The 14818-nt window shown below is 40.5% G+C and overlaps 1 protein-coding gene across 1 annotated transcript; it reads right to left on the minus strand.

Moving 5' to 3' along the window:
* Nucleotides 1-3821: 3821 nt before the first annotated feature.
* Nucleotides 3822-14731, minus strand: SRD5A1 (steroid 5 alpha-reductase 1). Its single transcript, XM_071454593.1, has 5 exons — nucleotides 14352-14731; nucleotides 12159-12325; nucleotides 9669-9770; nucleotides 7351-7501; nucleotides 3822-5131 (listed from the first exon to the last, which is right to left on the minus strand). The coding sequence occupies exons 1-5, from the start codon at nucleotides 14675-14677 to the stop codon at nucleotides 5065-5067; spliced, it is 813 nt and encodes a 270-aa protein (XP_071310694.1). The 5' UTR covers nucleotides 14678-14731; the 3' UTR covers nucleotides 3822-5064.
* Between the last annotated feature and the right edge of the window lie 87 nt (nucleotides 14732-14818).

Consider the following 14818-nt stretch of genomic DNA (forward strand, 5'->3'; position numbering starts at 1 on the left):
ACTCCTAGCACATTGGTAAGGCATCATCTCCAGGGCAGCATTACACCAAAGGATACCAATTGTTAGTTTTTCTTTCATCTCTGTGAACAAATAACCTATTGCTTCCACTACCCCCTTGTACACAACAATGCATCATGTATTAGCTTTGATTTTTAAGCAGACATGGTAAATCAAGCAAGAGATGTGAAAAACATGCTGTTTTAAGATGTTCAAGAGCAAGCTTCAGTTGTGCAATTCTTTCAGATGCAAACCTTGGTTAAGGCTTTGCCCTTCAGTTGTCCTGCAACATAAATTTAATTGCTTGCTTACACATATTTTTCTGTGGGCACATGAGCACATAGATGGTGATAAATACGTTGCATCACTGTAAAAAGTGGTGCAATTTTAACTTGAGATCTGCTTTCCTTACAAAATGGATGAAAGGCTGCCCTGACAACTGCAACTGTTATTGGTAAAACTGAGAAGCATAGAACAGACTGGGACAGTCTCATACTAAAGCTATTAATATATTTCAATCACAAAAGGATTTAAAAACTGTGTTAGGCACTCAGGATTTCCTGTCTGCTGGAAGAATTCAAGTTTATACAAGTCATTTGTATACTATCTTCAGTCCCCGAAAAGATAATATCATGCTGAATCTTAATTAAAACAGTTGAAACAGCAGCTGCTACAGTTCTTTCAAGTGAAAAAAGCAGCAGGAGAGGAACCCAAGTGAGCAGCCTCTGCTTCTGTTAATCTTTGCTCTAACTGCAAGTGTAGAACATCTCAGGTACATACTTTGTTTTACGTAACTAAGAATGTATCACTAGACAAATTTACCTTGTGACTCTTAATAACTGCTCTGAGTGCATCTCATCAAGTTCACACATGCATCTAGGTCATACTAATCCAATCTTGTTTTTACACTCCCCAAGATCTCAGCTGGGATAATGAAATTGTTGATACAAAAGCCTTGGTCAATCTCCACAAATTAGAGCGGGGATTACTAACAGAAAAAAAAGTATTCAAGCAAGACACCACAAATCATGTTTTATTAGTGAGGGATTTGAGGGAAAGATGTATCAATCTGACTAGAAGCATCTCTATTAAATATAGCTACAGATATACCCAATAGCAAGTATGCATGTTTTCTCCCTCTGGAATGTGCAGAGCAGAGTTCATTCTCACATTACATATTCTTGAGAAAAATGTTTCAGTATTAGATATTTTCCAACAGAAAAATCTGTCAGAGCTGCTGAAAAGGAAAGGGATTGCAAGTGATGGCAAATGAGTGGGATATTGTTTAAACAAAAGACAATTCTAGCATTTGACCAAGTTGATCACATGCTTTCACCAATGTACCTGGGTCTTGAAATGTGGGAATCACAGAGTCATTCCTTTAAATTGGAAAAGACCTCAGAGTTAATTAAGGCCAACCTTTAAGCCAGCACTCCCAAGTCCACCACTAAACCATCTCCCTCAGTGCCACAACTACATGCATACCTCCAAGGATTGTGACTCCATCACTTCCCCAGGCAGCTTGTTCCAGGGCTTGATGACCCTTTCAGTGAAGAAATTTTTCATAATAGCCAATCTAAACCTCCCTTGGCACAACATAAGGCCATTTCCTCTCATGCTATCACTGGTTACCTGGGAAAAGAGATGAACTCCCACCTGGCTACAACCTCCTTTCAGGCAGTTGTAGAGAGTAGTAAGATTCCCCCTGGGCCCCCTTTTCTCCAGGCTGAATAGTCCCAGCTCTTTCAGCTGCTCCTCATAAGACCTGCCCTCTAAGAACTGCCTCAAATAAAATCTGTACTTTACTTAGGGAAGGCTTTAGAAGTATGAGAATATAAAATATAATCACACGAAGAACAAAACCGTCTGGCTCGGGTTTGGGATTTTTCTTATTAATCCAATTAACTAACATTTCTAAACATGCTGACATTCACAGCCCACAGACCTTAGCTTTTCCTTTTCTGTAACAAGAGAGAGAACAGGGATAAGCTATCAGACTATCACACTTCAGATCCTATCCCACTGTAGGCAAACCATAAATTAACATAATGTGGGCAAACCAACTGAACTTTTAGGCAAGATAAATATTTATTAGCATAGTAGCAGAGCAAAATCAAGACATCTGTTCAAATTTTCTGGAAGCTATGTTAGAAGACTACTGACTAGAGAGCTACAGCTCCTGAATATGGAGATGTAATAAACACTGACCTTTCTTTCACTGTTTAGTATTTAAAAGAACATTTGCCTTTTCAAAAAAGGCAAAAAAAAAAGAGAAGTGTTAGATTAGAGTCTGAACTGCTGCAGAAAGGTGATTTTTTTACTGGTAGGTTGACCCATTAGTGATTTTTAAACAAATATCCCTGAAGATATAAGATATTTTGGTGGGTAGACCCTGGCCAAGTGCCAGGTGTCTACCAAAGCCACTCTGTCACTCCTCTCCACAAATGGACAGGGAGAAGAAACCAAAGCCTAAGCTTCATGGGGTGAGATAATGACCAGAGAGATCACTCATCAAATATTGACACAGACAAAAGAGACTCAAATTGGTGATATTAACTGAATTTATTACTAAAAAACCCAGAGCAGGATAATCAAAAGTAAAATACATGTTAAAAACACCTTCCCTCCACCCTTCTCTTCTTCCCAAGCTCTACCTCCTCCCCCAGGGAGGCTCAGGGAGACAGGGAATGGGGGCTATGGTCAGTTCATCACCTGTGGTTTCTCCTGCTCTTCAAGGAGAGGAAGCCTTCCCCTGCTCCAACATGGGGTCCCTCCCATGGGAGACAGTTCTCCATGAACTCCAATCTGAGTCCATCCCGTGGCCAACAGCTCTCCATGAACTGCTCCAACATGGATTGCTCTCCCACAGAGTGCAGCGGTTCAGGCACAACTTGCTCAGTATGAGTTCTCCACAGGGTCACAAGTCATGGAAGCTGCCCTAGCATGGGCTCCTCTCTCCAAACATCCCTATCACAACCCTGCTCCAGGACAGGGTTCCCATGGCTTCACAGCCTCATCTCAGGCAGCCACTTGCTCCAGCATGAGGATCCTCCACAGCCTGCAGGTGGGTCTCTGCCTCCCCATGGTCCTCCATGGCCTGCAGGGCCACAGCTCCAGCAGGGGAATCTCAGCTCCAACACCTGAAGCAACTCCTCCCACTCTTCCTCTTGGTGTCTGCATAGATGTTGCTCTGCCCAAGAACATATTTTTTCCTTTCTTAAATATGTTATTACAAAGACATTACTATCCTTCATGATGGGCTTGGCCTTGGTCAGGAGCAGGCTGGCCCTGGGCCAAGCTGGCATTGACTCTGCCAGACATGGGGGAAGCTTCTAGGAGATTCTTACAGAAGTCACCCCTGGGGCCCCCATCACCAAAATCTGGCCACACAAACCCAAAAAAGATATTAATTCACCATAAACTACATAAGTGTTTAAAGACCTTGGGGAGATAGTGGGTTTTTGAATCCTGTATTTTTTCCACTAAGAGATTTTTATAGGTGGATGATTTAGACAAGAAGATTTTAAAAAATGTTGCAGAGATAACAGGATTTATAAACATCCTGATATGTAAGACTCAGATTCTAAAATTATCTTCAGAATATGCTTTAAGTGAACTATTGAACTTTCATTGTCAAATAACTCCATTTTAGCATTGAGGAGTAAATCAAACTGTTCACCATCTTCCTCTCCAGCAAGCATCATAACTGCTCATCAAAACAAATCTTCCTGGAAAACTTAGCATCTGGCAAAATTATGTTACTAATTTGTTTTGAAGAATATAACCCAACATAGAAGTGCAAAACAGAGCAGATGACACTTGGCAAAAGTTTGAATTCAATTTATTTTCAAATTATATTAGCAGCAGAGTTTTGGGGTTTTGTGGAAAGATTTTTCAGTTAGTGTTCATTTGTTTGTTTTTTAAATTTTTTAAATTATTAGAATTTGTTCACTTGGGGGGTTTGTTGGATTGCCTTTTTTTTTAGTTTTCCTTTGAGTTGTTTTGGGTTTGTTTCTAAAATTGCTGACAGCAAAAAAAAAAGACTCTTTATTATTACAATCATGTAAAAGACACAGAACTTGAAAATCTGTATGCTTGGGATCCCATCATGTTCTTGAAACCATCTGGAGTCCTTTGTGAGCAAAAGGTTGGGGTATGAGAACGGACACAGGGCTCCAGAATTTTAGAATATAAGATAATCTAGAATGTTAGCAACAGAAGAAGGAAGACACTTGATTTTTTTAAAACAGCATAGTAAGAAATTTTTTTTAAATATCAAGGGTTTTTTATAAATTAAGTTAGAAAATATTACACAATTGTTAACAATGCCAAATTGGCCTAAGTATCCTAAGTAGACTTCCAAAACCAGTTTAGAGTGAGAAGACACATATTGCATATTGAGATAGTTATCAATTTTAAGAGGTAGATGACAATATTAATCTATTAGCAGTACAACTTTTATGTAAATATCATTAGATATTGTCTGTACAGTGCCCCTATATTTGTAAGAGTGCAAAGAGAAGGAAAAACACTGCCTCTTATCTAAAAGCAACTGTATTCATCTAATTCCTTGGTCTACATCACCAGCTCCTCTGGAAATGGAGGTGGGGGGGAATTTAAAGGATTACTAAGGCAAGGAAAAAAAATAAAATCAACCCTGTTTGTGTATGTAGGCAGAACACACCATCCAGACTGCAGTGAGAGTAGCTGAGCTCACAGCACAATCCTCAGGACAGCTTGCCTACATTGAGTGGAAACAGCAGAAGCCCTCACAGGCAGAAAAAGAAGCATCAGAAGTCATGCACAGTACTTCCCACTATGCCAATTCAGACTCATTGCCTAATGTATTTATGAAGGTGCTTCACTGCTGGAAAACCATTTCTGTTCCTATTCACCCTGTCCATCAGATTTCTGGGTTACCATTAAGAGGAAAAAGCAGTAAGTAATAGCAGCACTGATGGAAAGGCTTTGCCACAGTGATGATCCAAGTGTGTTGCTAACCTGCCAGCATCTGTAAAATGTTGGCTGTTACTAAAAGCATCCATTTCAAAGTGTTAAAAGCACAGCTCAGTACAAAAATGGGATGACAATTTTTCTGTCCTTTGGATAGTCTTCAAATTTCTCAAGGTACCATCTGAAAAACAAAGAAAAATCTGATGAGCATTGAGTCTTCAAAACACTGCTGAGGAAATGAAAGAATTGTACAATGTGTTTAATTTAATCCATACATGTTTTTGTCTACAAAAAAAAAAAAGCCCAAACCAAAAAAAAAAAAAAAAAAAAAAAACAAAAACCCACAAAAAAACCCCAACACCTTTATAACCTACTCTGGATAGAAAAATGGCATTTACTGCACTCATCCTAATGAAATGACATCTAATCACCAAATACAACAAAACTAAGTTACACCTGCCAGCAATGGGAAATCAAACTAACAGACATGGTGAGATATGTCAGGGAAGGAATAACCCATTCTTTCAAAATGTATGGTGTTATACATACTGAGTATTTACGTATTTTAAAATTAGAGGGAGAAAAAATAAAATCAAAAACCTGTCATTGCATAATGACTTCATGTGGAAGCAAGGGATACTTCACACACTGGAAGGAGAGTCCCATTCTGCATAGAAGCATCTTTGGCTGCCGTTAGAATCTGGGTAACCAAACTGAACATGATGAACATTGCACTTGCCTTACTGCTAACACCCCTCAAAGACCGTCACTATTTTCAAATCCAGACAATTAAAAATTGAAGAGAGCTATCAGATATTATTTGTGTTTTCACCTTTCATAACAAGCATGCTTACTCCTATTTTTGAATATTTATTCTGCTTCTCTGAAATAAAAGAACTAAGTTCACCTGGGCTCCTTGAAAGTGCAGATATTCATAATATCAATAGCTAACCAACTGCAAGATCAAAGCTGGAATAAACAGAACAAAACATGCAATGCATGATAGGTGCAACCTGCATCTAGGGAATACAATTATTACCCTATTTACCCATTTCAGTAATTTATTCTAAGTTTTTTAAATAAACAAACTAAACTAACATGTTTCTTCACTTACATGGATTATCTGTTTTTAGTTGCTTGGGTATTTTTTCCTGTACCCCTGTTCCATTTTCATGCATTTTTCCTTTAGTGTAAAAAACTTCCTTTAACAACATTTAGCTTTTCTTGATGTTCTGAAAGCGTGCCATCAAGGCTTAAGATTGATGGAAACCAACCATGGAATTTGAGCCTGAAGAAGGTAATACACAGGGAGAGGCAGGAGAACCTGTCCTTGCTTCATCTGCCAAGGAGGAGACACTCAGAAGTAAATTGGATGAGCCCTGGGCAACTGGGCAGAGCTTTGTGGTTTGCCACACACCAGTTGACTGGACAACCTTCAAATGCTCCTCCCAACTCAAAATACTCTGCAACTCTGCTCACTAATAGCAGGTGATAAAACAGGGAGATGATCAAAGGCAACAGGTTTGGAAGGCCCAGGTTGGATAGTGGAAGAAACTTGTTCTCTGGGAGGGTATTTCAGACCCAAACATCCTACAAACAAGGAACAGGAAAACCTCTTTCTGGAGGTTTTTAGCACTCCATTAGACATAGACATGGCTGCCCTCACAGATGGTCAATATTTTTTTTCAACCCATTTCCTCCTTAAATTCATGTTTATTTCCTTTTATGCCACTAAGTTTCAACATGAGAACCAAAGCAGGAAGCTGAAAATATGCAAAATAAAATTAACATGTTCAAATTCATTAAAGCATGCTATTCCTTAATGAGAATCTTTTCAGGAAACAAGTCTCCCCAAAGTATGGGCCTTCTTGTTAGCAGGAAAGCCACACTCTAAATACAGTACATGAACAGTCAGAATGTTTAGAGCAGATAGTTCATTAAATGTCATCTATCAGAACTGTTTTCATAATGTCCATACAATTGATTATAGACAATATGATACAGATATGACTATAAAGTGTGCCTGTTAAAGACAGCTTGGGTGATTTTCAAAAATTTATATATTAGAGAAACAAGTTTGAGAAGGGAAAGTATAGCACTTGATTAATTAAGACAATATTGCTAAACTTGCCTATAATTTTTACAGATCCAGGATGAACTATCTTCATTTAAACCTTATTTTGACCACCTTGTTGTACTGTGTTTATGTTCTGTACTATTCTGCTGAAATTCTGCAATACTTAGTTTTCTCAGAGTATTCTTTATCATATTCTGCCCTACAGCAACATTCTCTTTCACAAGACTTGCTCTGCAACATCCCTGTAGGATGAGGCATAATTTGTGAAATGGAAATGCAGTGTGGCATAGAGACAACAGAACTGACAAGGCAGGAACCCTTACTTGTGGTGTTGTCTTGCCCTTGAACTCAGGATGAAGAGAGTGCACAATGCAAATGCAAAGCTTTCAATGGTGCAGCAGGCAAGGGCAAACCCAAACCATTCCAGGATCTCTCCAAAAAAGTTGGCTCCGCTGACATACTCAAACATTCCTCCTGAAAGCAGGACAGAGTTAGGTAACATTGAACATCTTGACTAAGGCATTTTGAACTTTTCTGTACACCAAGTAGGAGCTATATCACCAATGTCTCTATTTGATTTTTAAAGGCGGAGGAGACAGCATTTTTCAGTTTAAGCTGCACTATGAAGGAACACTTCAGACCTCATTCTAAGACAGACCTTTTGTAGCCCCACTTTTTCTCTTTAAATAAAGAAAGAAAAGCAGATTTACTAGGATCAGAAGCAAGTACATAAGTACATGCCTTTGTGAATAATTACTTAATGACATGTTCTTTGATCATACCCTAAAACTTTTTTAAAATACGTAGAAATAGAAGACATACTCCCCTTGAGTCCCAGAAAATACTCATAGGGTTACTTAGCCTATAATTTCATTTCTTTAAGTACTTTAGAAAATAAGTTAATTATGAACAGTACTATTATTATGAAGTAAAGTTCCAAATTTGTTTTCTAGCTTATGAAGTTATTGCACTTTTGTTCCCATTCTTCATCAGATTTGCTGTTTCAGCCTCTACACTCAGTAAAAATTTGGCAGCCTGTGTTAAATCGATTGTATAGACAATTGTGCATAAACAATTGGTACTCAGCTGCTAGGAATTTTATAAATCAAGAATTTCACCCTAATTCTAAAGTTGGTGTACAAATGGATAACATCTCAGTATGTGCTTTACCAGTAGGACTAAACAAACAAGTATTTGGCAAATGTAATAAAGGACATGTTTTGACCTTGCTCTAATTACACTACCTTTGTGACAAAAGAAAAGTAAAATTCTAGCACTTAAACTGGATAAGCAACATCAAAAAGATCAGCTACTCCTGATCTCACAGCAAATGACGCATTTCCTTCAGAAATTTCCTTCAGAACCTTTTTGAACACTGAACACAATATAGTATGTTCATATTAATTTTTCACATGAGCACTTCCATTTACATCTATTAAAATTGCAATTATTTTGAAAAAATAACAGTTGACTTTATATATCTTTGTTCTTACAGTTTTATTTTAAAAAAATTAACAACCGAGAAAAAGCAACAACTAAGAAAAAAAATGTAGTGAGATAACAGAATTCAGAGGTATTATCTTTCTGCTCTCAGTGAGTGTAATGTACCCAGAAGAGTGCCTGTTTCCAAAAGTCATAATAAACCTTAAGACTTCAATACAGTCCACATAAGAAAGCCTTTCATATTCTCCATTTTCCCATGAAGGCCAGAATTTACAATGCCAAATTTATTTGGATTTCTGTCCTCCTTTCCCTGAGTCTCCCTTTTCAAAATTGTTGCTGTTCTCCAATTACTTCAGGTACCTCCCTCTTATATCGGACATGAGATGGGTCACACACAGAGTACTTTCTTCATTCCCCTGCTGCCCCCACACTGAGTGAATATTTTAGGTCTTTCTTCTCCACCCACTTGCTGATTCTCTGAAAAGCTGGGCAATGCGGTTACATTTTTACCCTTTTTTAAAAATATAGCCAATGTTGGTCAAGAAACCCAAAGATTTGCACAAGCCAAGTGATATAATGAAAGAGATTCCTTCCAATATTTGGCTTCAGGGGAAAAAAAAAATGTTTCCCAAACTATAAAATCACTTCCTGTGGTAGAAACCAAAATTTCTACCACTTCCCGTGGTAGAAAAAAAAATGCTATTTCCAGTTGCCTCTTATATCATAAATTACTATCTCCTCTAAAATACACTAAGCTTTAGAAGACCATTTTCACACAGAATCATTTTAGATTGGAAGGGATCTCTTGAGATAACCTTGTTCAACCAGCACAGTTGAAACAGGATCAGCTGGAACAGGTTGTCCAGGACTATGCCCAGTGTGGTTCCGAGTCTCCCTCCAATCTCTCTGAGCAACCTGCTCCATACCTGTATGTTTGGCCATCCTCCCAGCCAAAAAAAAAAAACCCAAAAACTCAGATATAATTTTATGTGCTTGAATTTTGTGTCCACTTCTTCTGCTCCTGTCACTAGGCACCACTAAGGAGAGCCTGGTTCTCTCTTCTTCATAATATATAAACTTTGGTAAGACCTCCCTGAGCCTTCTCTTCTCCAGTCTGAAGAGTCCAAGCTCTCTCCACCTCTTCTTATATGAGAGATAGTTCTTTTTGTTGTATTAATTTCTGTACCATTTTACTTACCTCTTGGTATCTTGTAACCAGTTTCCCCTGGTTTTCTCAGATTTCTGAGAATATGATCAGAATGAATATTGATGGCCATGCCAACCAACCATCCTAAAAAACCTGAAGAGAAATATTGAAAATACAATATTTAGTGCACTGTGTTTGTTCAGAAAACAAACTACAGTCCAATAGCACATTAGGCATATTGTCTCAAAGCAGTAGTAATGTAAGCAGCATAAACAGGCTCTGGTGACATCCTGCACAGTCCCAGTCCCACACTGTGCTCTTCAATCAGCAGAGCTCACAGTATCAACAGCTCCCTAGATGGGAAATAGCACTTTAAAAAATGAAGTTTATTCCTATGTTGCTAGACTTTTATAAATGTATGTACGTGCATATATACAGATGTAACGTGTATGTTTCCCTGACTTTGACATAGAAAAATATGCTAAGATTTTACACACTGAAAGAAACAGCCATTTTTAATCTTCCCAGAGGGACACATCTTAGCCCCACTCTCCTTTGACTATGTTACTGATAGCACATCAGAATTTCCCCAACAGATTTCTGTGCAATAAAAGGAATACAACTGTGAAGGAATTAACATGTCATTTACTCATTCAGCAAAATGGTTTAGCCATTTATTACAGCCTTTCGCAGAAACTGAGATTGTTGTCACATTCTGCATCCTTATGTTGCTATGTTGCCATGAAGGTAGGATAAATCAAAAGGAATTTAGGATTGAAATTAATTTTTTTTTTATCCCTAACATGTTACCTATGTTATCTTCCCTTGAAAGCAGCATTCCCTGCTGATAAGGAACAGATAAGATCTGTGTTTTGAAGTTAACTAGTGCCTCATCTCAGATTCTGTGATAAGTTTTTCCAACAAGACACAATCACCTGGAGCATCTAGATACCTATCATTATTAGGAGAGACACTGGTAACCCACATCCCTTTCCTGCAAGATTATACACAGATTTGGACAATGCATACACGCTCTTCAGGTTTGATGTGCAAAGAGAGCAGAGGTGACACGTGTGCTTAGCTGCCTGGTGGCCAGATAAGAAGCTTCATAAAAAAAAACAAACAAAAGCAACAGTTGAGGAGCTGATGTTCTGTAAACCTGCACCTTGTAAGTTACGGGTGCTGTTCTGTTTTGCAGACCTCCTGCTAAAGTGTTTTGATACACACAAGAGTTAGCCATGAACATTCAAAGGAGGTAGTTGAATAGGGACTTAAAGAAGTAAGAAAAGACATGGCATACTGCAAAGGGTTTGAAGAAGCTAAAGCAAGCAAAGGAAGAAAGGAGTTTCCAGCTACAAGTGCAGACAGATTAGGAAAGGACACAAGGGTGAGGCACAGAGGTGTTGGTGTCCTGTTTATAGCAGTCACCGCTTCAGGGTATCACCAGCTCTCTTGGTAAATTCACAAGCTCTTTATTGGCATACAGGTGTAAGGTTCATGCTGAAAGATTATGATGTTCATGGTTTGCAAGCTTATCGTTCTGCATTTGAAGCAGAACATTCCTGTTTCTCTGAAAACACACAAGCTCACTGCTCTGAAATAAACCAACACACAGTCCAGAGAAACCATGAGGAAATCACATCAAAACTACATTCCTGCTCCAAATCAATTACTGCTGTAGATATAAATTATTGTGTTCCCCAAACCAGACAAACTTTATAAAAGGGTTCCACAGTGAGAGGTTACACAGCCCACTACTCCACCTTTGACTGATGAGGCAAAACAATCTGGTTTATCTCCAGATGAAAATGATCTTTCTGTAAAGATTTCATTACGAAATGATACTACCATTTTGACAGTAGGCAAATGTCTAGGAAGATGTCTAGGAACAAAAAAAATTAGTAAATAAAATATTTTGTCACTAAATACCTTAGTCTTTTAATCATATCCCTGGCTTCAAGTATAAATGTAACCTCCCTTCCCAATTGGGAGTGAATGATCAACCCCTCCACCCCTTCCTTGTGTGGCCAGTTTTGTCATTTGACAAAGCCACCCCCCGATTACAAGGGCAGCTGGATTGGTGCCTGTGTGTGTATCCAGTGTAGATATCCTGACAACAAGGACTTGCAGCATTTGCCATGGCATGTCAGTAGTTAGCAGCTACCCTTGCTAGGTTTTTTACTCCATTAATTTGTTACTTTAGTTTAATCTACATGTTAGACAGAAAAGCTTTGTTTCTTCTAAACCTGCATGCTGCTGGTTCCATGTAGGGCTTCAAGCTTCTACATGAAAAAAAATAATACATGACCTAGATTTACTTGGCTGTTATAGAGTAAATACAACAATCAGATTATCTAGCACTGCAGAAAGAAGTGTCAGTTCACAGGCTAAAAAAGAGGTTAAAAGGCCTCCAGCTACACCGATGAGAAAACTATAAGAAGACTTATAAAATGGCATTAAAGATACTATAAAATCACAATTAAGAGCTATGAAGACAGAGGAAACTGACACCTGATGTTCTCATAACACGATTTAACACACCTGTAATGAAGCGTGAGCCGCCCAGCCAGCCTGGAGGGTAAGTTGCATAGGTGGTTAAGCTTCGGCCCTGCAAGTACCCGTTGAAAGCACAGAACAGAAGCGCTAACACAAAAGTGAAAAACGGTGTTGGTTTTCCTTCACGGATCAGAAGGGGAAAGATGAGTGCCCTATAGCAAACAAAGAAAAGAAAATTTATTGTATTAACCACAAAAATGATAGCTTTGAAGTCCAAACATTGCCCACACTACCCTACTTTACAAATTCTCAGCACCAGCCCTTGGTGTCTGAAAGGATAGCTGCACTTGCTTTAATATCTAAAACATTCTTTTTTTTTTTTGCCTAGTTGGAATTACAAACCCAGTCCTCTCTACTGTATGGCAGAAATGTTGAACTTTGCATCCAAGGCAATTACTTTGGTGAGAGGAATAAAGACAACTGATATTAAGCACAGTCGATTTTTGTCCCTAAACCCTCAGTTGTATCATCAAGCTTTCTGAGATGAGCTAGGAAACAAGACCCCTCCACTAAATTCCCCCAGCATCTCCAGGGGAAAAGTCAATCCCCTTCAAATTAACCTAATTGACCTCAGTTTCCTCCCTACCCTGTAAGCCAAAACATTAATTACTTCACCTTGACAGTTTTGGTCTACTCTATGACACGTCTAAAGACAGGACAAACCCTCAATTGCCATCCCATTTGGGAAAGGAATCTTGATTGCTTTTCCTGGGGGATTATGCAAGTAAACAAACTAGCTCCAAACAAGAAGAGCAGGTGAATACTCTTGTGCTCTTTCTTGTGGAACTAGCCAACTCCCAATTGTCTATTAATTTAATTATTATCTATAATGATACAGAAACAGGATCACTGAAGCCTGAGCATTCTTCATGTGTCTTCCACCTACCCAAGGACAACTGCTTCAAAATAACCTTTCCAAAAGAAGTCCAACCCTAACAGCTTTCAAGAAAGAGTAATAAATTCACTACAGGATTATTTAAAGCATGCAATGCCACAAGAAACAGAACAAGATAACAGAGGTCTCTTCCAGTCTACACTCACCCACACAAGAATCCCTTGGGTTTGGCAACAGCAACAAGCAAGTGGAAAAAAAGAAACTGTAGCACAGCTCACCTTTTTGTACAAATCATTGCCTCACATTCCTAGTTATTCCCAGACATCAAGGATGAGTTAAGATCCCATGTAAAAACTAATGTCTTTACACTTAAGAATAGAAAAAGGGGGAGCAAAGACACAATTGCAGGTTTTCAAAGGCAGCCTCCAGGCCGACCATATGTCATATACCTCCCCACTACAAGACTGTAGAATACACGAAGTCAAAAGCAAGAGCTTTTCTCAATAAGTATCAGAAAATACCATTTCAGCCACACGAGGGACTTAAAATAAACCTGACAAATTGAACCCTCCTGTCCTGGTGGCAAATTTACTCGTGGAGTAAGACAAGTAGCTACTGTCCATAACTTGAAGGGAACAGCAAGATCGCACCTGGGCTCCAACTACGCTGCCTTCTCCAAGTATTTTTACAAAATGCCTGAATACTGTTGACTACCTAGCAACACAGTGCACTCAGCCTCAGCTTTGGCAGTATTTTAATGAATCATTGAATATATTGAGCTAGAGGAAACACACAAGGCTCATCCAGTCCAACTCCTGCAACAAACGCTATGTTGAAAGACAATGCTGAACAATATAATTAGAAAATAGCTATTGTTTAGTAACATCAAGATTATATCAGTACACGGTGCTGAACTTTCCTTGTTGTAACACAGTGACCTTAAGACAGCCTGCTCAATCCACTGCTGAAGCGGGAGGCACAGCAGCAGCAGCACAAGGATGGAGCGGGGCGCTTAGGGAGCGCTAAGAGCATCGCCGGAGCATCGCAGTGCGCAGCGCGCACAAGGCAGCCGGCACCGCATGGCCACGGCTATTCGCCCGGCTGCCGTAACAACATGGGGCATATCGCAGTGTAGCGAAGCAGAAAAGACGTCAGTAACTATTAGATTAAGTAACAAACGCTAATTAACAGAACCTCAGCCCCTTCGGTCGGGAAGCAGCAACCAGGTATCTCTATGAAGACCGACCCCTTCTCCCGCCCCCAGCACGGCAGGGAGCCCCCGCCAGCCGCCCCATCCCCGCCGGTGCCCGCGGGCAGCGCCGCCCGCCCGCCCGCCGCCGCACCTGTGCGCGTAGTGCAGGAGGAAGCAGCCCAGCAGGACACGGTTGGGCCGGGCGGCCGCGACCGCCCCGCCACAGGCGGCGAGCCCGAGCGGGACGAGGAGCGAGGGCAGCTCCTGCAGCACCCAGGCGGGGCGGGCGGGCAGCAGCCAGCCAAAGCGCCGCGAGGAGTACCGGCCGTAGGGCATGGGGATGAAACGGAGCAGCAGGGCGGAGACGGCGCCCAGCGCCATCAGCCCGTAGGAGAAGAGCTCCATCAGCCGCCGCTCCTCGGGGCCCTCGGCCCGGCGCCACAGCGCGCACACGCCGCCATCGCCGGCAGAGCCCATCGCGTTCCGCCGACTCGGTTCATCTGGCACCGCCAGTGGCCGCCGGGGGCGTGCCCGCCGGGGGCGTGCCCGCCGCCGCCGCCCCGCCCCCGCCCGCCCGTTGTGGGTGGGGCCGCGCCGGGCCGGGCGCTCGGGAAGTTC

This window comes from Agelaius tricolor, unplaced genomic scaffold, assembly GCF_023055355.1.
Source record: "Agelaius tricolor isolate 1412-34295 unplaced genomic scaffold, bAgeTri1.0.p SCAF_2, whole genome shotgun sequence".
Taxonomy (NCBI): Eukaryota; Metazoa; Chordata; class Aves; order Passeriformes; family Icteridae; genus Agelaius; species Agelaius tricolor.

Excerpts from the sequence above, each read along its gene's own strand:
- SRD5A1 (XM_071454593.1), bottom strand. The coding sequence starts at position 14,677 with ATGGGCTCTGCCGGCGATGGCGGCGTGTGCGCGCTGTGGCGCCGGGCC. Across the intron at positions 9,771-12,158 it reads CGGCTCACGCTTCATTACAG|GTTTTTTAGGATGGTTGGTT; the intron begins GTGTGTTAAATC and ends ATTTCTCTTCAG. Across the intron at positions 5,132-7,350 it reads AGGGCAAGACAACACCACAA|ATGGTACCTTGAGAAATTTG; the intron begins GTAAGGGTTCCT and ends TTTGTTTTTCAG.